Source organism: Triturus cristatus, chromosome 4_2 (assembly GCF_964204655.1).
Source record: "Triturus cristatus chromosome 4_2, aTriCri1.1, whole genome shotgun sequence".
In the NCBI taxonomy this organism is placed as follows: Eukaryota; Metazoa; Chordata; class Amphibia; order Caudata; family Salamandridae; genus Triturus; species Triturus cristatus.
Window position 1 is genome coordinate 593,456,324 of NC_140586.1, and position 24,411 is coordinate 593,480,734.

General features: G+C 49.7%; 1 protein-coding gene across 1 annotated transcript in view; it reads right to left on the bottom strand.

Annotated features, from left to right (window-relative positions):
• Nucleotides 1–24,411, bottom strand: part of ACADM (acyl-CoA dehydrogenase medium chain) — a 450,379-nt gene that overhangs the window by 135,081 nt on the left and 290,887 nt on the right. Inside the window, exons 9-10 of the mRNA XM_085602258.1 lie at nucleotides 13,884–14,024; nucleotides 13,707–13,802 (exon numbers count right to left, since the gene is read on the bottom strand). Coding sequence (XP_085458384.1) covers nucleotides 13,707–13,802; nucleotides 13,884–14,024 — 237 coding nt within the window. The remainder of the gene's footprint in view (nucleotides 1–13,706; nucleotides 13,803–13,883; nucleotides 14,025–24,411) is intronic.

A 24,411-nucleotide genomic window follows, 5' to 3' on the forward strand; every position in this document is an offset into this window, starting at 1 on the left:
GAGTCCAGACAGTAATGCGCAGCAAAGGTATGGACCGACTTCCAAGTGGCCGCCTTACAGATTTCCGCAATCGGAACATTACGCAGCAAAGCCGTCGTGGCAGCTTTGCCCCTGGTGGAATGAGCCTTAGGTTTACCCCCTAAGGTCTGATTAGCCTTTTGATAACACAACTGTATGCAGGACACAATCCACCGAGAGATGGACTGCTTAGAGGTCGCAAGACCAGTCCTGACTGAGCCATAATTAACAAACAATTGGTCAGACCTACGAATATCCTTGGTCTTATCCAGATAAAATTTCAACACCCTTCGGACATCCAGGGAATGGAGAGCCCTTTCCGCTGGTGAAGAGGGATTCTGAAAGAACGTAGGTAAAGTTATGGTCTGATTGACATGAAAGTCAGAGATAACCTTAGGAAGGAACTTAGGGTGAGTACGCATCACAACCTTAGCAGCATGAAACACAGTATAAGGTTCTTGACAACATAATGCCTGAAGTTCACTCACCCTGCGGGCCGATGTAATGGCCACTAGGAACGCCGCCTTCCAGGATAGGTGCTGCAATGAAGCCTTGTGAATAGGTTCAAAAGGCTCTCTCATCAGTCTGGACAGCACCACATTCAAGTCCCAAGAAGGCGAGGGAAGTCTGACAGGAGGGAACACCTTCTTCAAGCCTTCCAAAAAATCCTTGACCACAGGAATCTGAAAGAAGGACGTCTGTGAAGGGCACTTCCTGTAAGCAGTCAAAGCAGCCAGATGAACCTTAATGGAATGGAAATTAAGGCCAGACTGCGCCAGATGCAAAAGGTATGGAAGGATGACATCTGCCTTACATGTTGTCGGATCAAAGTTCTTGGACTTACACCAGATACAGAACCTCTTCCACTTGTAAGCATAGGATGTCCTAGTGGAAGGTCGCTTAGACTCCTTCAGAATGTCCATACAATCGTCTGGTAGATTCAGATGACCGTATTGCACTATTTCAGGAGCCATGCCGCCAAACTCAAAGACGAGAGGTTGGGGTGCACCATCCGCCCCCCGAACTTCGTGAGAAGGTCCGGCCTGCACGGCAACCGCATGTGAGGAAGGAGAGACCGGTGAAGAAGGTCCGTGAACCACCACTGCCTGGGCCACTCCGGGGCGATCAGGATCATCCGCGCCCTGGACTGGGACAGCTTGATGAGCACCGCCGGAATCATGGGAATGGGTGGAAAAGCGTACAGAAAGCTGTTCGACCAATCGATCCATAGCGCATTCCCCAGCGTCCCCCGCTGGTAGTACCTGGATGCGAAGTCTCGGCATTTGCTGTTTTCGGCGGTGGCGAACAGATCTACGTCTGGAGTCCCCCACCTTGCGAAGACTTCTCCTAGTACTTCGTCGTTTATGACCCATTCGTGGTTTTCCTGAATCAGCCTGCTCAAGGCGTCCGCCTGAGCATTCTGCACCCCTGGCAGATGCGTGGCCGTGATCGTCAATCCTCGGGCCAGCAGCCAGCGCCAGATCGCCTGCGCTTCCTGCGACAGAGTGCGCGATCTCGACCCCCCCCTGCTTGTTGAGGTAATACATCGTGGTTGTATTGTCCGTCTGTATCAGCAGCGAGTTGGTCTGGAACGACGGAAGGAAAGCCTTCAGTGCCCGGAAGACAGCTCTGAGTTCCAGGAAATTGATGTGGTACGTCGATTCCAAAGGAGACCACTTCCCCTGAATCTGCAGGTCCCCGGAATGCGCACCCCAGCCCTGGAGAGAAGCATCCGTCACCACATTCGTCGTGGGAATGTCCTTGTGGAAGGGAACCCCCTTGAGGAGGTTTTCCGCCGAACACCACCACTTCAGAGACTGACGAGCATGTAGAGACAGTCGGATCTTGTCGTCCCAAGAGCCTGTCTTCTGATCCCACTGATCCTCCAAGCACTCCTGCAGTGGTCGCATCTGTAGCCGTGCGTGCGGAGTGAGGAAGATACAGGAGGCCATCGATCCCAGTAGAGACGACACCTTCCTCACAGTCGTCGATGGAGCAGTCCTGAGGTCCTGAGCCTTCCGAAGGAGTGATAACCGTCTCTCCTCCGAAGGAGACACACTTGCTGACCGCGTATCTATGGAGGCCCCCAGGTACTGTATGCACTGTACCGGAGATGGGACCGATTTGGACATGTTGACGTGTAACCCCAGCTTGTTCAAGAGCTCGCACGTCCAACGGAAGTGTTCTTGCGCTTCCTCGAAGGATGACGCCTTGATCAGCCAATCGTCCAGATACGGGTAGACAAACACCTTGTTCCTCCGCAGGTGTGCCGCCACCACCGCCATGCACTTCGAAAAAGTCCTGGGAGCAGACTTTAGCCCGAATGGCAGTACTGTGTATTGATAGTGATTGGCGCCGACTTGGAATCGCAGGAACTTCCTGTGCTTCTGTGCTATGGGCACATGGAAGTACGCATCCTGTAGATCTATGGCACAGAGCCAGTCTCCCCGTTGCAGCTGAGGGTAAATCTGGTGCAACGATAGCATGCGAAACTTTTCTCTGCGAATCCACTTGTTTGCTTGTCGCAAATCCAGAATGGGCCTGAACTCGTTCCTGTCCTTCTTGCGAACGAGGAAGAACCGAGAGTACAGACCTCTTCCCCTTTGAGACAAAGGTACCTCTTCTACCGCCTTTTTTCTCAACAAGATGTCTGCCTCCGCCTGGAGCTCCCTCAGCTGGAAGCGAGAGCTGACCGGCGGAATCGCTGGAGGCGGGCTGATGAACCGAAGACTGTATCCATTGCAAACAATATTCAGCACCCACTTGTCCTGAGTAATTTTTCTCCACTCTGCCGGAAAAAATCGAATGCTTCCCCCCACTGGAGTGGGTAACGGTTGAGGGGGAAGTAACAGCTCAGGGCCGAGACCCGGCCGGGCCCTTGTTTGTGGTAGTAGCCTGCTGGCCACCTCTACCCCTCTGGCGCTTCTGGAAGGGCTTGCGGAACTGCTGCTGTTGTGGCTGCTGCTGTCCCGAGCCCTGCCCACGCCCTCGGCCCGACGACCCGAACCTCCTCTGGAACGGTCGTTTCTTTTTCTCGGCCTTCTCTAACCCGACGGCCGTCAGGGTTTCCGCTTCAGCCTTCATGCGGGCCATTTCATCGTCCGCATGCTTCCCGAACAGGGTTTCCCCCGAGAAGGGCAGGTTGGCCACTCTCTGCTGCGCCTCCGGCTTGAGGGACGTCAGGCGCAACCAGGAATGGCGCCGCTGGTGGACGCCATGACAGTAGGCGTGGGCGGCCAATAGCGATATATCCGCTGCTGCGCTGATCGTTTGGTTAGAAACCCGCATGCCTTCGCGCACCGTCTCCAAGAAGTCCTCCTTCTTGTCTCGTGGCAGGAGGTCCGCATATTGCTGCAGGGATTCCCACAGGGCCCAGTCGTAACGGCCCAACAACGCCCCTGCACTCGCCGCCTTCATCGTGGTGGCGGCGGTACCACACACCTTCCTGCCCGCAGAGTCCAGCCAGCGGCTTTCCTTGTCCGGTGGCACCGTGGAGGCCGGGGCGGTCGCATGTTGTTTTCTCGCCGCCGTCACGATAACCGAATCCGGTTTCGGGTCCCCTCTCAAGAATGACGGATCCGACTCCGGGGCCCTATATTTCTTCATGAGCCTGGACGGAGCGGCCTTCGCTGTTGCGGGAGTGAGGAACAGTTCCAAAGCTGGTTCCACCAGTCCAGGCACGAGAGGCAGGAGGGGGCGAGACAATTGTCTTTTATGAAGCGTCTCAAATATCACGGACGTCGTGGGTGTCGGAACCGTCACCGTGATATTCAGCTTCGCAGCCCCTCGCAACAGCACCTCCTGGAACGAGACCAAGTCGTCCACCGGCGACACCCTAGTCCCCGGGGAGTCCGACAGCGTCGGGGAAAGGTCCCTGTCCGAGGAACGCGACTTGGACCTATACCTTCTGCGGCGTCGTCTAGAGTCTGACGAGGATCGCCCTCGGCTCCGCGACCGTCGCCTCCTGTGAGAGCGGGAGCGCGACCTCTTCGGCTTAGGCCTGTCCGCCGGTCTCGCTGGTCCAGGCGACCGTGGGCGTCGTGGCTTCGGGGTCCCTTGCGGCGGAGTCGGGTACCGTGGAAGGGAAACCGACCTCGGGGGGACCGGCGGCGGCACCGCAGGAGTGCTTGGCAGCAACAGAGGCCGGGGTGGCGGAGACAGAGTCCGCTGCCGCGGAGGAGGCGGTGGAGGAAGTGGAGACGGTGGTGGAGGAGGTGGCGGTGGTGGCGGAGGCGGAGGCGGTGGCAGAGGTGGGAGAGGAGGAGGCGACGGAGACCTCCGAGGCGGGGTATACACCACTGAGTACACCGATCCCGGCGACTCTCTCTTCCTCGACGTAGACGTGTGCCTCGACGGCGACCTCCGCCTCGACGGCGACCTCCGCCTCGACGGCGACCTCCGCCTCGACGGCGACCTCCGCCTCGACGGCGACCTCCGCCTCGACGGCGACCTCCGCCTCGACGGCGACCTCCGCCTCGACGGCGACCTCCGCCTCGACGGCGACCTCCGCCTCGACGGCGATCTTCGCTTTCTCGACGGCGATCTTCGCTTTCTCGACGGCGATCTTCGCTTTCGACGGCGATCTTCGCTTTCTCGACGGCGATCTCCTTCTCTTCATCGACGGCGAGCTGCGATCCCTCGACGCCGAACGCCGACGCCGGGTCTTCTCTCGACGTCGACCGCTGGACGCAGTTGAAGACGGCGTCGTCGCCGACGACGCCGATGTAGTCGACGGCGGCCTATTCAGGTCCCTCGACGGCGATCGTCGACACCGTTTCTCCCCAGAGCCCTGGGGAGACGGCGAGCAGACGGTGGTCATCCTCCTCGACGTCGCCGTCGACGCCCTCGACGTCGACGGGGAGCGGGAGCGCTTACTGGTCTTCCTGCCCCTGGGGAGCCCCCCAGAGGCCTCAGCATGGGCCAAATCAGCCCCTCCAGACCCACCTGGTGCCTTCATTCTTCGCTCCTCCACAGCTTGAAGCCTGCTCTTCATCCTGTCCCTCAGGGTTCTTGCTGAAAACGAGTGGCAGATGGTACAGCTTTCAGGCACGTGGGACTGGGGAAGGCAAGCTATGCACACCTCGTGTGGGTCAGTCTTAGCCTTCTTTCGACCACATTCCGGGCACTTGTCGAACAAGCCAGGCATGTTGACAGTACCAGCTACTAAACACAAGAAAAAGTGACAAAAATTGCCAAAATCTCAATGAAAAAACCTTGAAAAAGGTAGAGCTCAATGCTCCAGGGTCCTGCTAGCAGGAGCCGGAAAAAAGAACTGAAAGTAAATGGGACCTGCTGGGCATTCTGGGATACTGGGGAAAGTTCTGGAAAACTGGAAAGTTTTCTTAAAGGCACAGTATCCTGTTCCAAGCCACATAATGGCAGCCTATGGGGCTTGTCTGTCCACTCCTTCCTCTCTATCATTCCAGAGGCTTTTGCTGGTAGAGGCAGGGTTTTTTCCTATGTGGAGAAAAACTGGACAGGCAGTGCTGTTTGTGGAGTTTGGTGGAATTCTAGTTGAAGTACTGGACAGTGTAGCCTGTGGGTATAGGCTGCATTATCTGTCTTTAAATTAAATTCTCTCTTAAAGGTGTATGCAGGTCTGCATGATTTGTCACCTTTTAGAGATTATTTTTTATTGCTCCGGGGTCCGCGCACATGGGCGGGACTATTCACTAGATTATGACTATACACAGAGATCCCCTACTACAGAAGCTAGGTTACACCTTTGTAGATGGAGCAAGTAGCATATGATGTGCTGTATAGATACGTCTAGAGGATTGATTGTGTTATGGCAATAAACAAATCTTCTCCACTTGACAGCGTAGAAAGGATCTCAGGAGCCAGATCGCAAGGTTGAGCTGAGCTGGGTCCGGGTGTCTGATCTCTCCATGGTTCTGGGTTAGGAGGCATGGTGAGAGGTGTAGCTTTTGGTGTGGTACTACCGAGAGTTCCAGCAGCGTGGTGTACCACGGTTGTCTGGCCCATGTTGGAGCTACTAGGATCAGCTTGAGGGAATGCTGTTGTAGCTTTCGCACCACTAATGGAATTAGTGGGAGAGGCGGAAAAGCGTACGCAAATTTGCCTGACCAGTTCATCCATATCGCATTGCCTTTGGACAATGGGTGTGGGTATCTGGCGGCGAAGCTAGGGCATTTTTTGTTTTCGTGGGTGGCGAAGAGGTCTATCTGCGGATGCCCCCACATCTGAAAGAACGGGTGAAGAACCTGTGGGTGAAGTTCCCACTCGTGGATCTGTTGCGTCTGTCTGCTGAGCAGATCTGCCATGGTGTTTTGGACTCCTGGGACATGTTGGGCTAGGAGAAAGATTTTGTGTGGAATTGCCCATCTCCATATACTCTGTGCTAGTTGAGAGAGCTGTGGAGAGTGTGTGCCGCCTTGTTTTTGAATGTAGTACATGGCAGTCATGTTGTCTGTGCAAATGAGGACTGCCTTGCCTAAAATATGTGTTTGAAAGGATTTTAGGGCTAGAAAGATTGCCAGTAACTCCAGATGGTTGATATGGAGTAACTTTTGTTGCGGTGTCCATGTGCCCTGCACTGTGAGGTGTAATAGATGAGCTCCCCAGCCAGAGAGCGATGCGTCTGTTAGTATTATTTGTGGAACCGGGTCCAGGAACGGTCGACCTCTGGAAAGATTTGTGGTGTTCCACCACTGCAGAGAGCGATGGGTGCGACCGTCTACCAACACCAGATCTGTCAGTTGCCCCTGGGCCTGGTTCCATTGGCGTGCTAAGCACTCTTGGAGTGGACGCATATGGAGTCTTGCGTGAGGCACTATGAAAATGCAAGAGGCCATCATCCCTATCAGTTGCATAAACACTCTTGCTGGAAGAGAGTGTTGAGGTAGGAATCTTTGACGCAAAGGCTGAATGCTTGCAATCCTGGCAGCATTGGGGTAGGCTATGGCTTTTGAGGTGTCTATGGTGGCACGGAGGTATTGCTTTATGTGGGATGGTGTTACCTGGGACTTTTGGTGGTTCACCGTGAAGCCCAGCTGGTGAAGTAGTTGGATTGTAGTGGCGGTGTGGTGTACACATTGGTTGTGGGACGTGGCTTTTATCAGCCAGTCGTCTAAATATGGGAAGACGTGAATGTGCTGTCTTCTGAGGTGTGCCGCCACTACCACTAGGCACTTGGTGAATACCTTTGGTGCTGTTGTGACCCCGAATGGGAGCACCTTGAACTGGTAGTGTTGCCCGTCCACTACAAATCTGAGGTACTTACTGTGAGCATGGTGTACTGGAATGTGGAAGTATGCGTCCTTCAAGTCCAGTGTGGTGAGAAAGTCGTTCTGGGAGAGGAGCGGAAGTACCTGCTGAAGTGTTACCATGTGAAAATGGTCCGAATGTATGTATGTGTTTAGAGGCCGGAGATCTAGAATAGGTCGTAGAGTCTCGTCTCTTTTTGTTATTAGAAAATATAGGGAGTAGACCCCTAAATTTTGCTGATTGGCGGGAACTTGTTCTATTGCCTGTTTTTGTAGGAGGGAGATTATTTCCTGTTTTAATAATGTGGAACGTTCTTGTGACATTGGGCGTTGCCTGGGTGGAATGTTTGGGGGGAATAGATGTCAATTCTAGGCAGTACCCTGAGCGAATAATTTGGGTCACCCATTTGTCTGAGGTGATGGTCTCCCAGACCTGAAGGAAATTTTGTAGCCTGCCCCCGACCGGAGTGGGAATGTCTGGAGGGAACGGGGGAGGGGGAAGTCATTGGGTAGGCGGTGTGGCAGAGCGGGCGGTATTTGTTTTGCCTCTGCCTTTATTGTTATTGCCCCTATAGCCGCCTCTTTTATAACCCCTTGTGAAGGTGGACTGAGCAGGGGATTTGTAGGAAGTGGACGCGCTATCTTAGGAGTAGCCTCTAGCCGTAACCCGAAAGGAAGAGCGGCGAAAGGAGCGCCTAGGAGGGTGTGACTGCAGGGCTCCCATAGATTTCGCTGTATCCGTGTCCTTCATTTTCTCGAGGGCCTCATCCACCTTTGGGCCGAATAGGTGTTCTTGGTTAAAGGGATGATTTAGGATGGAGGCCTGTACCTCAGGTTTGAAGCCTGATACTCTCAGCCAAGCATGGCGACGGAGGAGGGCGCTAGTGTTAATGGCCCTGGAGGCTGTGTCTGCTGCGTCTAAGGCACAGCGTATGGAGGTGTTATAGTCTTACCCTCTTGAATTAATTCATTGGCCCTATTTTTGTATCTTTCTGGGAGGTGGTGCATTATGGTTTCTAATTCATCATAATGCACCCTATCGTATCTGGCCAATAGCGCTTGAGTATTGGCGATACGCCATATATTGGCTGCCTGTGACGCAGTGACCTTTCCTGACGCGTCCAGTAGCTTTGACTCTTTGTCAGGTGGTGGTGGTGGTGGTGCTTCGCCTGACGCCTGGGAGTTTGACCTCTTCCGTGCAGTGGAAACCACTAGGGAATCCAGTGGCGCTGGCCCTTTGATATAGGCAGGATCTGTGGGGGCAGCTTTGTACTTTCTCTCTGTGTGGGTTAATGACCCTAGCCCTGACTGGGTCCTTAAAAACCTCTGGCGCATGTTTTACCACCCCCTTGAGCATAGGTAGTATGGAGGTAGACCTGTGTGCGGTATCAAAGGTGTCGAGGAGGAAATCCTCCTCTACTGGGTCAGTGTGTAGCTCTACCCCGTGATAATGTGCCGCCCTCTGAAGTAGGTGGTGGAAACCTAATGAGTCTTCTGGTGGAGATGGCCTGGAAGGGTAACGGTCATCTTGTGGGACGTCTGGAATGTCTGGATTATTGTAGTTGTCCCATGGGTCTGGGGATCCTGTAGGGGTGGGGTCTTGGGGCACATCCCCTGGATCGTAATATGGGTCCCCCTGATAATCATCGTCTGGAGACGGGGTCGGGGAGCGATGAGGTGGGAGTGGAGGGGGCGGAGGTGGAGAGGGTGGAGGAGGTGGGGAAAGCACTCTGAAAGGGGAGGTAGCAGAGTCCTTCCTCTTTGGAGGTGGAGCCGGTTTGTCCAAATGTCTCTTTTTAGAAAAGAGTGCCAAATGTCCAGTTTTTGGATACTTGGCAAGAGTCTTTTGCAAGGGATCCGGTGTAAACAGTTCATGTGACAATGTTTGTTCCGTCGGCGCCGAAGGTTTCGGGGCCGATGACTTTTTAGGCTTGTCCGTGCCGTGCTTAGCACTGGGCTTGGGAACCTCCGATTTCTTGGTCGGCGCCGAGGTGGGCTTCGGCGAAGAAGCGTCAGTGCCGAGGGCCTTATGGGGTTTGGTCGGTAACGAAAGGCTGGGTTTCGACACCGAGGACTTTGGTGCGGAGCTCGGTGTCTAGGTAGAGACCGGTCTCTTTTTCGGTGCCGAAGTGTGTTTCTCTGCACCACTGGAGGGCTGGCTCGAGCCCGAGCCGCCGGAAGGCTTATTTGGCTTCTTCACCGGGCCCGAAGGTGGGGTGTTTGAAGCAGTGTCTCTGGTCTTGCCTAGGCACCGAGGCGAAGGCGTGACCGAAGCCTTTTTGGGTGGCGGCGCGGGAAGGGGTATAGTACTCACGACCCTCTGCGCCGGGGTGATGTCCTCCACATCTGAGTCGTCGGCTTCGGAAGCACTGACGAGGTCCTCTTCGGTGTGCTGCTGTCCCGGATCTTCGACGTCGTCCCCGAAGTTGTCGACTGGAACGGAGGTCGAGGAGTGCGCCATGTTTCGTCTGGCCCTTCGATCTCGAATAGTCTTTTTCGATCTGAAAGACTTGCAGGCCGGACAGTCTCGAGCCTTGTGTTCAGGGGAGAGGCAGAGGTTGCACACCTCATGAAGATCGGTGTGGGGGAATTTGGACCCATATCGAGGGCATTGACCAATGGCTCTCTGTAGGCCGTGACACCATTGCTCCTCTGAAGCGGGTCTCAACCAAACGAGAGAAGGACGCCAACCAGTGGTTTAATCAAGATCTTAAAGCCACTAAACTGGCGGTGCGGCGTGCGGAGCGGGCTTGGAGGAAAAATTATTGCCCCTCCTTACGCTTAGAGTTTATAAACATCCTGACCCTATATAAGAAAAACATCCTTGAGGCAAAAACCATCTACTTTTCCTCCAAAATCCTCGCAGCCGAAAGCAAATCGAAGGAAATCTTTTCGATTGTTCACAATCTAGCGTACTCGGACAGAACCTCTCTCAAACCCACCCCTTCTTTGGAACTCTGTCACTCCCTAAATAATTTTTTCATTCAAAAAATCGAAACCATTAAAACCAATATTCCCCCTCCTTCCCCTGCCTTTGTGGACCCTCAGTGTCCCCCTCCCAAGGACCATCTCACCACCCTCCCACCTCTAACTAGGGAATCAATAAATGCCATAATCCCACTTGTTAAATCAGGGTCCCCGCTAGACCCCTGCCCGGCTCATATCCTCCGTCATATCTTCTCTAACTGCCCAGATCCCCCCCTTCACCTTCTCAACAGCTCCTTATCCCAGGGTGTGGTACCCAACTCACTTAAATCTGCTGTAATAGTCCCTATCCTGAAGAAGCCTGGTGCCGATCCATCTATTCCAGCCAATTTCCGCCCCATCTCTCTCCTACCTTTCTTGGCGAAAGTACTCGAGCGTCACGTCACCTACGCCCTGAGTTCTTTCGTGGAGAAGAACGGGGCTCTTGCCCCCCGCCAGGCCGGGTTTCGCCCCGCACACTCCACGGAGTCGGTAGTGCTCTCAGTCCTTGATAACCTCAGGGAGGGAATGGATACCAACCAACCTCAGGCCCTGGTTCTCCTCGACCTCTCGGCCGCCTTTGACACGGTGGACCACTCCATCTTACTTTCCCGTGTCAGGGCGGCGGGGATCGGGGGTACCGCGTTGGTCTGGTTATCCTCCTTCCTGAGGGATCGCACCCAGGCTGTCCGCCTGGGTGATTTCACTGCAGACTTCCGTGACGTTCAGTGCGGGGTTCCCCAAGGCTCCTCCCTTTCCCCCCTCTTATTCAATCTTTACATCTCCCCCCTTATCTTTTCATTGCAACAAATGGAGGTCACCGTATTTAATTATGCGGATGACCTCCAGCTTGTGTTCAACCTCTCCTCTTCCCCCGACTCTGTCTCCAACTTTCAAACTATCATGATTCACATCCGAGACTGGATGAACCACAACCATCTTAAGCTCAACCCAGATAAGACCGAGCTGGTGTTGACGGGTGGTTCATCCAGCCCCTGGTCCCCCATTTTCTGGCCCCCTTCCCTTGGTGCCCCACCTGTTCCCTCCACCTCGGTTAAAACCCTGGGCATCAAGCTCAATTCACAATTAACCCTTCACTCCCAGGTGAGCTCTGTGGTTTCTTCCTCCTTTCTGGCTCTTCGCACCATTCGCAAGGTGTCCCGTTTCTTTTCTTTTGATGCCCTAAAACTTATCACTCTTGCCATGGTCGTATCCCGCCTGGATTATGGCAACGCCCTATATGCAGGTATCCCTGCATATAGTCTTCGGCGTTTGCAGCAGATCCAGAACCAGGCGGCACGCCTGGTGTTTAAACTCCCTAAATCCTCCCACACCTCTCCCCTTTTGAAAGCTTTACATTGGCTTCCCGTCTGGGCCCGTGTCCAGTTTAAGCTTGCATCTATCACCTTCCAAGCACGACTGGGCACGGCGCCAGCTTTCATCTCCTCGGAGATCATTCCCTACGTTCCATCTAGGGAACTGAGGTCATCTTCCCAATCCCTTCTCACTGTTCCACGGTTCCGAAGAAAGAAATGGGGAGGCTCGAAGTTTGCGACTCTCGCCCCGGCTTTTTGGAACTCTCTGCCTGCAGAACTCAGGGCTTCAACCCCATATCTGTTATTTCGGAAACAACTCAAGGCATACCTTTTTGCCAAATCCTTTAATTAATACTTTAGTCTTTCTTTTTTCCCCTAACCCGGGACTTCTTCTCTGACCTCTTCAGTTTTTAGCGCCAAGAAACCGCTGGTGTACGTGCGCTGTACAAATAATTTTAAATAGAAATAGAAATAGAGGGCACTTCTTGAAAGGAGTTCTTTCCATCAGCCGGGACCGGAGCTTGGGTAGGCCCGAAGGCCGCCGTCGACGACTGGAATCGAAGATGTGTCGAAGAGAAGGTGATTGAGGAGATCTGGATCTGAACAATACCGCGATGAGCGAGGATTCCGCTTCGATCGTCGAACTGGAAATTTTCGGAACCGGAGCGCGAAGTATTGCATCCAAGCCCGATGGCGGAAAAAACACAATCTGAGGATGGAGCCGAAGCCCATGCGCAATACGATCCAAGGGAGGAGTAACCAACCTCGTGACTTCCAAAGACTTTCCAAGAGGAAAAACAAACTGCAAACATCCGGGCCCAACACCAGATGGCGATCTATGCAAGTGTGTAATCTGCAGCTCATATGCCTCGAACACAATTTTTGGGATGTTTGAAATTTTCTGACTAATGCCATGTATCGACAAGCATGGATGATACTCATTCTAATGGGATGTTTAATACCGGAAGTCATTCTGTATTTTGGTAGTATTTCTAGTAAAATTACCCAATTAAAAATTATTTGAAATCAAAGTGCCACAAGGTCTTTTGGAGCACAGAAAGCCTGGCCTCCGACACCCACGAACAGTACTGTTAAACAAACGCGCCACCTCCACAGGTCATAAATGCTATAGTGACTTTTCCATGCAGGATTTCTCAGGTACCTCGGTTTAGGACACGGAACCCATGGCCTGGCTCACTGGTGCCTATGCTTGTAAGGAGGATTTGGTACACAGAACACCTCGAGCAACTCCCTGGCTAAACAAAACATCAGCTGATCATGGATATTCCGGATGAAAGGGCCAGGCCACCCCTGGATTCTTTCATGGGATAGGACAGTTTGCATAGTACCCCAATAGCAAGGTCTGCATTATGTCCAAATAGTTGGGCCCTGGGTGACAGCCTGAGAACACTGCTACATGACAGTCGGATCAAAGGAGTTTACATACTTTATAATTCTTTGCTCCGAAATCACAAAAATTCCAGAGGAAGACCACACCTGCAATTTCAGTGTACTGAATCACATGATGCCTTATAGCCCTCACTAAAAGAGATGCAGGGGGTACAAGCGCATGGGAGAATTTTCTGCCAAGCAATCGTGTTCTTGTGGGGTTCAGTGTGTGAGAAATGGAACACAAACATTCCATGAAGCTGCCTCTTCAAGCATTCAGTCCAGAGAGTGAGGATACTGCCAAGGTATAAAAAAACTACCCTCTTGCCAAGCAAAGAAAACCCAATGAAACAATGGAGAATGAAGTTTCACGCATAAATAGCCAGCTCTAAGCAAAAGTGTGATGTTCCGTCACAGGGGAGAAAATGTTTGGGGACCCTGAAAATTGAATTTGCAGTCATCAGGACTCCTATGGACATTACAGAAACCAACCTTAAGTATGTAAAGATGATCCCATTCTTTTGAGACCGGAGGCAATATTTCATGAGTGTGGAGTAGGGGGGACAGTATGTACCAGTGAAAAATCTTCTACTCCTGTAAATGCTTTAATCAGTAGGAAAATGACCAACAACTGCATCAAATATGATCTGTGCAACTTGGAAAACTGATGATTTAGGCCAAATGATATTTGAATGAACTGGTGACTGCTCTATTAATCATTAATAGTAGATCTCTATTAATAGCAAATCCAAATCTGCCAACATTTCTCTTGGTCTGCAGTTGCTTACAGTACCTCTGCAATTGTTTTTCCAAATGTCTTCCTTTCCAAGGCATATTTTGTAGCTTCATCCAATGCCCTCTGTGCCAATCCAACAGCCCCAGCTGCAACCTGAAATTATGATCAGAGTTGAAAAAGCAGACACTTTCATGATAAAAAAAAATATTAAAGAAAAAAACAGATGTTACTCACTGGAGGCCTGGTTTTATCAAAGGCTCCCATAGCAATTTTAAAGCCAGATCCCTCAGCAATTAAGACATTCTCTGCTGGAACTCTCACATCTTCAAAGACAATCCCTCGAGTATCTGAACATCGCTGTCCCATATTCAGCTCCTGAAAGACATTTTAAAAAGTTGATTTTTGAAGGATTGTAGGACAATAGGTTTCAATTTCCTTTATGTTGTTCTTTTAATTTATATTGGATGTTCTCAGTGTTTAAAAACAAAACATTTATATAAAACAACAAGTCATAATTCCTGGAGTTTATGTAATTTTTCAAATCATAGAGGAGTATACACAGAGAAGGCTGGTTTAGAGTCATTCAAGGGCTTCAGTTCAGCAGTCTTGTAGTAAGTACCTACAGATCTGTACACAATGTATTTGCCATAAAGAGTGTAGCTATGTAATAATGCCCAAGCCGACGGAAAATCCAGCATTAGAAAAAACAAAAAAAAGAACAAAGGAGAACTTCTAGTATAGTCCTAGTGTGTTCTATCCTCCGTTACATTTGTAATGGGCGATTCCCCAATTTCCATTTCAAGCCAATACATCATTTGCCAGCAATGTCCAGCGTAATAAGTTTAGTGTTCAGCTTGCTTTTCAGTTTTGAAATTATGAGTCACAATACCCAATTATTCATAATTCTGGAGTGCACCTTGAAACTTCCAAAGGAAATTATTCAGTTCTCCCCAAAAAGGATGGGTTACCAGGCACTCCCACCTGGTGTTAAAAAATGGTCCTGTATACTACCTCATTCTGGACATTCGGACCCATGGTCTATATTATTCATGATCAAGAGGGTCAAGTACACTGTAGGAAAGTGGGTTTCTGTTGCAGTAACCCCCCACTTTTTGCCAGACTACTGCTGCACTTTCACTTGATGTGCACTGGGTCCCTGCCAATCAAAATCGAAACTAAACGTGGCACAGCTCAATGTGCAAAACCTTTTTACAATAATCCCCACAGTCCGATGAAACCATATCAGATCGTGTCCTCCGAGGAAGAGGGCAGCCACTCTTGCCCCCACAAATGGACCAGAAAAGACCGGTCCTACAAAAGACAAAACACTTTTCCCGAGCACTACTCAGTGCGTATATAAAATCAAAGTCCAATTAAACTTCTTTCAACTCCGATGTTTTATTCCTGGAATATTTTCATCACAGGTCACTATTCATCCTTCAATTACGCATTGCAATCTTCTTCAGGTAGCACAAAATAGCAAACACGTGTTTCGTCAGATCCGATGCGCCCGCATCACTGACTTCATCAGGGCTTTACTAAAAAATCTCTCTACTCACAACAGCTACTGCTTAGGATTTACGTATAATCAATATTCTGCTTCCATAGTCCTCCATCCAGGACTTGCAGTAATCATAATACGAATATTCATACCAGAGTGACAGAGAGTACTCTTTACTAGCCTCCTCAGAGCGAGACCCCGAGGGGACGAGTGAGGAGTACTCTCTGATGAAGTCAGTGATGCGGATGCAATTTTGTGCTGCCTGAAGAAGATTACAACGTGTAATTGAAGGATGAATAGTGACCTGCAGCACTTACTGTGCAACCCTTAGAGGCCCTGTACCTTCACACCCCCTCCCCCCTTTGCAGGCTGCGTGTTTTGGTACAGAACAAAGTGAAGAGTCAACATGGCACACATCCCTGTGTGCCATGCCTACAACCCACTGCCCTGACGCATCCCTGTAGCATACAGTAAAATTCAATGACAGGAAAAACTGCGACGGAGGTTCCTGCCAATGCCTTTAGAATGACCACCAGGTAGGAGTTAATTTATAAATCAGGCAGGTGGTCTCAGCCTGGCAGATGTAAAGTCCACCGCCAGGCAAAGGAGAATACACCATTCACCAGGAAATAAATCTGGCCCTTAGTTGGCAAGCAAAACTTATTTAGCTGCCTTCACTCAATAGGCCCACATAGAGATGTAGATTTGAGACTCCAAGGCAGGACCCAGACCTGTTCCCATCTCAATGGGAAAGCATGATTGGAGGACAAATGCTCAGGCCCCATGATTGAATGACAAATGCTCAGGCCCCCTATGTACCACACTGTTATGGCCTAGTCCGGGGCAATAAGAATGACACGATCCAAGTCTGATTTGATCTTCCTAAAACTCTAGATAGGAGAGGTAGCAGTGGAAAGAAGTCCTTCCATCCATTAAAGTTAAAACAAGTCTCCTTGTGAGTGACTTGGTTGACACTGTTGTCTAGCCAGGGTGTACCCAGCTGCTCCATGATGCTCTGCGCCACCTAGAGATGAAGATTCAACATGTGGCCTACCAGATGATGCCTCTTCAAATCATAGGCTCCAACATTCATAATCCTGATTAGGTGGCTGGGGACCAGGAAGATGTTCTGCTGGTCCAGTCACCTCCAGAGGTATATCGTCTCCTGACCCTGGATTCACGTTCCTACTTTACACTGCTTGCAAGAACCTGCACCAGATTCTCTATGATGGACGACAGACAACAAGACTGTGGGCAGACAGATTGCCGACGCTCCAGAACTGGATTTGGAGTTGGCCTCAAGAATGCGACTGTGACCAGGCAAGCAACTAGAGTGAATCCCTAGCTTGAATACGACCTCTTCTTGTGCTCTGCAATGTATAGTTTTGCTTCCTGGTCCTCTTTTACTCGGGATGCACGAGAAACATGAGAGCATACTTGCTGTACGAGTCATGTCCAGAGCCAAAGCACCACAGACAACTTGAGTGGGCTTGTGACTGATCTATGCTTCCTGCAGTGCGTGCAGTTTCAATCCTGTCATTTGTGGTGGGCACATCATTCCCCAGTACAATGAGAAAAGTTTTGGAGTTGTTGGAAAACTAACAAAGTTGGGAGTAGAAGGAGTAGTTTTTCTGTAACTCCAGTTCTGTAGTAGGGGTATCTCTGTTATAGTCATAATCTAGTGAATAGTCCCGCCCATGTGCGGGGACCCCGGAGCAATAAAAATAATCTCTTAAGTTGTCAAGCCATGCAGACCTGCATCTACACTTGAGAGAATTTCAAGGACAGATCATGCAACCTATATCCACAGGCTACACTGTCCAGTACTTCAACTAGAAAATTCCACCAACATCCACAAACAGCACTGCCTGCCCAGCTTTCTCCACAGAGAAAAACCTGCCTCTACCAGCAAAAGCCTCTGGAATGATAGAGAGGAAGGAATGGACAGACAAGCCCCATAGGCTGCCATTATGTGGCTCAGAACAGGATACTGTGCCTTTAAGAAAACTTTCCAGAACTTTTCCAGTATCCCAGAATGCACAGCAGGTCCCTTTTATTTTCAGTTCTTTTTTCCGGCTCCTGCTAGCAGGACCCTGGAGCATTGACATCTCCCTTTTCAAGGGTTTATTTGGATTTGTTCACTTTTCAAGTGCTATATTTAGTACCTTGTTGCCTTCCTTCTTGTGTGTGCTCTGTGTGGTCAACATGCCTGGCTTGTTTGACAGGTGCCCAGAGTGCGAGAGAAAGAAGGCCAAGTCGGACCCACACAGGGTGTGCATCGTCTGCCTTCCCCAGTCCCATGTCCCAGAGGAGTGTGACATTTGTCAATCTTTCTCAGCCAGGACCCTGAAGGAAAGGATGAAGATCAGGCTCCTTGGACTGGAGGACAGAAGGCTGAGGGCACAAGGTGGGTCAGGACGGGCTGATTCTGCCCATGCCGAGGCCCCTGGGGGGCTCCCCAGGGGTAGGAAGCCCAGCAAACGTCCCCATTCGACGTCGAGGGGGATGGCTGCAGTCTGCTCACCGTCTCCCCAGGGCTCTGGGGAGAAACGGCGTCGACTCTGGCCGTTAGAAGTAGCGGTCAGAACATTTGTTTCAGTTGCAGGCTGGAAGAGGCAATTTCTCTGGGACATGCAGCATCTGTATTTGAATAGTTTCTTGAAGGATGGAATTGTAAACTTGACTAAAGACTGCTTTAGCTACCTGGCAGATCTCATGTCACAACATATATGTTAATGTTAGATTGCATTTATAAAGCGCTAATCACCAAAGGTCTCTAAGCGCTGCATCAGACGACAGTCCGAGTTCCGTTGCATCACTAAACTTAACATTGATCCTCTAAGAACAGCATTGTCTTAAGCCTCCTCCAAAATGGGAGCAGTTTGACTTCCTTGCGCATGTCATCTGGTAGCTTATTCCACATCCGGGATACATAGACCGAAAAGGCCTGGCCTCCAAATGTCGCCATGCTGAAACGAGGGCAGGTAAGGAGACTAGGCTGTGATGAACGAAGATGGCGGCCGGTACGTAGGGCTTCAGACGGTCTTCGATATATTTGGGGGCTTCACCAAACAGGGATTTGTGTTCAATGCACAAGCCCATGAAGCTTACCCTTTGTTTAATAGGCAGCCAGTGTAATTGACGCAGCAAGGGGGTAGCATGCGCTCTGCGAGGCAATTTGAATATCAACCTTGCTGTATCGTTCATGACCACCAGGAGTTTCCTCAGAAGTGTGCCAGGGAGGCCAATGTAGACTGCATTGCCATAGTCTAGGCAGAATGTAGTGCTGTAGATACACACGCCATCTAATCTTGGGCTCAGAAGTGTGCACATTGTTTTCCTTGGAAGAAGTCTTTCAAGTCATGAGTTATAGTGACTCCTCCTGAGCATAAGTCACTGGGGAGGAGGGTGGGCACATATGAATCAACAGTACTACATGCCACAAACTGACGCATACTGGTTAAGTAACATTCACCGCTTGATGGCATGTGTGGCTGTAGATACACATGCTTAGCATAGACTAAAAAGCAGTTCTCCCAGTAAGCGGTGATTAACTTCTGCTTGTGTGAGTGTGTGTCAAGTTTCCAATGAGCTGGCATGACACCAGAAGATAAGAACAATAGTTACTTACCTGTAATCTGTGGTTCTCCAGTATTGGTGTCTTTCATAGATTCACATGCCGGAATCATTCCCCAGAGTGGGAGTCCCACAGTACATAAAAAAGCAATAATTATGCATGTAATAACCAAAAAACCTTGGTAACATAAACCAGGATGTAAAGTAGCCCTAACCTAAAAGAAAAATCCTCCACACTTATGACTATCATAGTCATTATGTACAGTCCAAACTGCAGCCAATCAAGCGACAGCACCCACCAGAATGTTCTTCTCAGAGGCTCAGGCTCTCAGATTTTCTCGCACATGAGTGAACCAAAGTATAACCGCCTAACCAGCCTCTGAGGGGAGGTGGGCGGGTTGCATGTGAATCTATGAAAGACACCAATACTGGAGAACCACAGATTACAGGTAAATAACTATTGTTCTTCTCCAGTATTTTGGGTGTCTTTCATAGATTCACATGCCTGAGTAGATAGCAGTACAGAACATAATGCTCATAAGACACCCCTTTGTTCCATAGTAAATATACATCTCTATAATCATACATAAATACATTTGTGTTCAACATATGCAGAACAATTTCAAGACATAGAAACAGTATGGAATAGGCGTCTTCTAAAAAAAGAGCATAGTGGAGGAGGGAGAACAGAGGTTCACCTTATTTGAAAAGATTGCGGAGAACAGCTTGTCCCACTGATGCATCTGCATCGCTTGAGGCATCCAAACAGTAGTGCTTGGTAAAAGTGTGTCTGTTGGACCAAGTTGCCGCTCTGCAGATTTGATGAAGAGGCACACCGGCAAAGAGCGGTAGATGAAGAAATTGCTCTCGTAGAATGCGCTCTTGGGGTTGCCTGCAAAGGTCTTCCAGCCTGTTCATGGCATAGACAAATTGCAGCAGAAATCCAACGAGCTATGGTTGGTTTGGAAAAAGAGTGTCCTTGACGTAATCTACCATAGGCTACAAACAATTGGTCTGATTTACGGATTGTTGCAGTCCGTTGTAAATAGAACTGGAGACATCTTCTGATGTCAAGGGAATGCAAGGCCCTTTCCGCAGCTGTCAGCGGATTTGGGAAGAAGGTCATTAAAATTATTGGTTCATTATGGTGGAAGTCCGCAGGAACTTTTGGCATGAAGCTGGGATGGGTGCGTAGCACTACTGATTTAGAGGTAAATTGAAGAAAAGGTGGATTAATAGTGAACGCCTGAAGGTCACGGACTCTCCTTGTTGATGTCAGAGCCAATAGCAGAGAAACTTTTCAAGAAAGGAACTTTAAGTCCACTTTAGGAATAGGTTCGAAGGGGTGCCGCATAAGTTGTGTAAGCACTACAATAAGATGCCAGGATAGAGGTGGACGCCGAATAGGGGGAAACATTCGAAACAATCCCTTGAAGAATTGCTGAATGGACTATTTGAATAAAGAGAATTAGATCCATCCTGCCGAAACCTTGAAATCGCCGCCAAGAACACTTTCAAAGTAGAATGGGAGAGGCCCGATCTCGCCAAATGAAAAAAGAATGGTAAAATTTGTTATGGTTTTGCATGACTCGGGTGTATATTGACAGATTGACACCACATGCAAAAACTCTTCCATTTTAGCTTGTATGTTTTAATAGTAGCAGTCGCTCGAGCATTAGCTAAAACTTCCTGACAGTCCGCAGGAATATTTAGGTGCACGAATTCAAGGTGTTGAGGAGTCATGCCGCTAATCTCAAAGATGCTGGGTCCGGGTGACAGATTTGTCCGTTCTGGATCGACAGAAGGTTCGGTATTGGTTGAAACTGAATGGGATCACACTCCGAGAGGAGGAGAAGTTCGGTGAACCGGTATTGGCGAGGCCATCTGGGAGCAATGAGCATCATGCGGCAAGGTTGTTTCTTGATCTTGCGGAGAACTCGTGGAACCAACGGAATCGGAGGAAAGGCGTAGGCATATATCTGCGACCAGTTCATCGAAAACGCATTGCCACATGAGTCGTTGTGGGGAACCCAACTTGCAAAGGATGGGCATTTGCGGTTCTGGCCGGTCGCAAACCGGTCTAGATCGGGGTGGCCCCACTCTTGAAAGGTTGGTTGGTGTAGCTCCCACTCGTGATTGAATATTGTTGACCTGCTGGGGGAATCCGCTAGAACATTGGCGACTCCTGGAACATGAATAGCTGAAAGGCTGATCTTGTGACGAAGCGCCGAGTCCCAGATCTCTTGAGCTTGTTGAGATAGTAGGGCTGACTTCGTCCCTCCCTGCTTGTTCAAGTAATGCATACTTGTAGTATTGTCCGTTCGAATGAGTACTGAGGCTCCCGGAATGATGGTTCGAAATAACTTCAGAGCCAAGAAAATGGCTCGCAACTCCAGAAGGTTGATATGCCACTTCTTTTGTTGGAAGCTCCATTTGCCGTTGACCATCATTCCTTGAAGGTGCGCCCCCCATCCCTCGAGGGAAGCATCTGTGGTTATAGTGAAATCTGGCAGTTTGACCAGGAATGCACATCCTTCCCTTACGTTCTTTATTTGATTCCATCAATGGAAGTCTTCTCGCATCTGAGGAGTGATGCGAACTATATCGTCGAAAGACCCCGAAATCTGCAACCATTGGAAGTTGAGTTCTTCTTGCAATGGTCTCATTCTGTAACGGCAGTTGGGTATCAAAGGGATGCAGGAAGAAATCATCCCTAGGAAAGACTTGTACAAACTGACTGAAACGCACTCTTGATAGCAATAAGCAGGCTAGATTGCAGATCTTGAGTTGTCTTTCTTTTGAGACAAAGGCCTGAGTCAGCTGAGTGTCCAATGTGGCTCCCAGAAAGGTCTTTCTCTGTGATGGAGTCAGATGAGATTTTTCGAAATTTATGGAGAGACCCAGAGATTGGAACAGTATCAGGCATTTCTGAACATGTGCGTTTGTGGTTTGAAAAGAATTCGACTTGATAAGTCAGTCGTCCAAGTATGGGAAAATTTGAATTCCTTGCAGACGAAGGTGCGCGGTCACCGGTGCTAGGACCTTTGTAACTACACGGGGTGCTGATCGTAGACCAAACGGAAGGACTCTGAACTGAAAGTCTCTGCCAGCCACTCTGAACCGTAAATATGTTCTGTGTCTGGGTAGGATTGGCACATGAAAATAAGCGTCTTGGAGGTAGAGGGTGGCCATGTGATCCCTCAACGAAAGCAATTGCAGGATTTCTTGAAGTGTTAACATTCGGAAGGATAACGTTTTCAGGTATTTGTTGAGGGCACGAAGGTAGAGAATGGGGCGCCATTCTCCCGACTTTTTTAGAATCAGGAAAAATCTTGAATAAAATCCTGTTCCTCTTTGTAAAGGAGGGACCTTTTCGCTTGCTCCTTTCCGAATCATCAGATTTATTTGGGGAAAAAAGCTCGAGATGAGCAGAAGGTGGTCCTTTGGGAGGAGAGTTTGGGGGAATCTTTATGAACTCCAGAGCATGGCCTCTGGTCACTATATCCAGAACCCACTTGTCTGTTGTAATTGCGGACCAGTTCGAGTAGAAGTGGGATATTCTTCCTCCAAATTTTGACTGGGGAAACGGCAGAGATGGTGGCAGGTGGCAGATCGCAGATCTCATTGTTTTTTATTTGAATCCCGTTCACGATAGGAGGGCTTCCTTCTTGATTGCGAGTAGGAGTTACCCCACTGCCCGTATGACTGCTGCCTGTAGGGTTGAAATCTTTGATTACCTTGAGAGGTTTGATATGATCTTTGCTAATTGTAACCTCCCCTATTGGAGAAGGATCCCCGTCCTTTAGCACCTCAAAAGGACGACTTCCGAAATTGAAGGCTACCAAAGAGATCTCGCCGTCTCCGTGTCTTTTTTAATAGCCTGAAGGGCCTCATCTACATGTTGGCTGAATAGTGACTCTCCATCAAATGGCATGTCAATAATCTTGGTTTGGACCTCTTGGCGAAAAGATGTAGATTTCAGCCAACCTGGTCTCCTCCGTACTGCTGCACCCGCTAACTGTCTGAATTCTGTGGATGCAATATCCACGGCTGCGTCAATGATTTCCGCAGAGGTACTCTCCTTCCTGTAAAATCTTCAAGGCCTCAGACTTGGAAGGCTCTGGCAGCATGTCAATGTAGGGGGGAGATGTTTGACCACATCTGCCTATCATATCTCCCTAATATGGCTAGGGAATTTGCAGCCCGGACAGTCGTCGCAGCCATAGTGTAAACCTTCTTTCCAATCTAATACAGTCGTTTGCCATCCCTGTCTGGCGGAGCGGTTATAGGCGAAGAGGGGTTCCTGGCCCGTCTCTGCGCTGCTTGGGCGATGACAGTCAGCTTTTGGCCGACCTATGAGGCATGCAGGTGAATTACTTGGTGCCTTATATTTTTTGTCCAACCAAGGCAAGACTGCAGGAAGAGAATTCGGTGCTGCCATGATCTTCAACCCTTCCTTCCAGATGAAGGCTATGATGGGAATTGTCCTTATCTGCCTTCGTGGTTGATCTTTAAAATCATAAAGAAAGCAATCATCTTTCTTTGTCTCCATGCCGTCCAGAGAGACGCCTCAAACATCTAAGTGTGAATGCAGAACGCTTCGCTGAGGGGTAGAAGTACATGTATGTAATTGGTTGCTGCTGATTCCTGCGAAGAGCTAGTCTTGCGATAATTCTTTTAAAATAACAATAAATATATAGCTGTGATTACTATTTTAAAACAATTGTGTCCACATACCTGCACCTTAAAACACTCCTTCACTTCGCCGTTGGCGATACCACACCACAGTAGGGACATAGCGCTCTAGCGGCCCACTGTATTTAAATGAGAGGAACACAAGCACGCCAGAGGCAAGCCCGTCTGCGCCCGTCCGCGCCCCGGCTGTGCTCACTGCCACTAACGCTGCCCTAAATGTAACAGGTAGGCGTGGTTACTCTAGAGACACCCTCCTTAAATTGGGCAGCAGGCAAATGAAGGACTTCCAGCATGTTCTGACCTGCGGTTTAATTAATAGCAGATCTATTGTGAAGCACCATCAAGACATCTGTAACTTGCTGGAAGACCTCAACCTGGACTTGCTGTCTATAACTGAAACCTGGCTAAAAGCGAATTCCGCTGTGGAATTGGGAATGGCTTGTCCTGCGGGCTATAAGATCCTTCATAAACCTCGCGCAACGGGGAGAGGAGGCGTGGTAGGACTTATTTTCAAGCAGAAGTGGGATTGTGCCCTACTCTCAATCAATGACATAATGGGCTATGAAATTATGGGCTTTAGCCTACAGGAGGCCAAGGGGAGAATGCTGACAGGGATGGTCTGTTATAGACCCCCAGGCTTGGATGCTAATCATCAGGCACTACTGGATACCATCGTCGCCTTGGCAGCCACACATTCTAGACTGCTGATCCTGGGGGACTTTAATCTGTGGGAAACGGGAAGTCTTGGGAGCTATTTGCAAACCCTAAATCACACCTGCGAGAACTGCGGCCTTCATCAACTTATCCAACAATCTACACATGAGGGAGGCCACATGCTTGACCTGGTGTTTGCAAATCCATCGGAGACAGAGGTACTTAGCATCTCTCCTCTAAATTGGACGGACCACTTCCTAATACAATTTAGGCTGTCTCTGCGTGGAGGAAACCCAGTAGTAAACAAAGTAGCGAATTTCAGGTGGGGTAGGGACT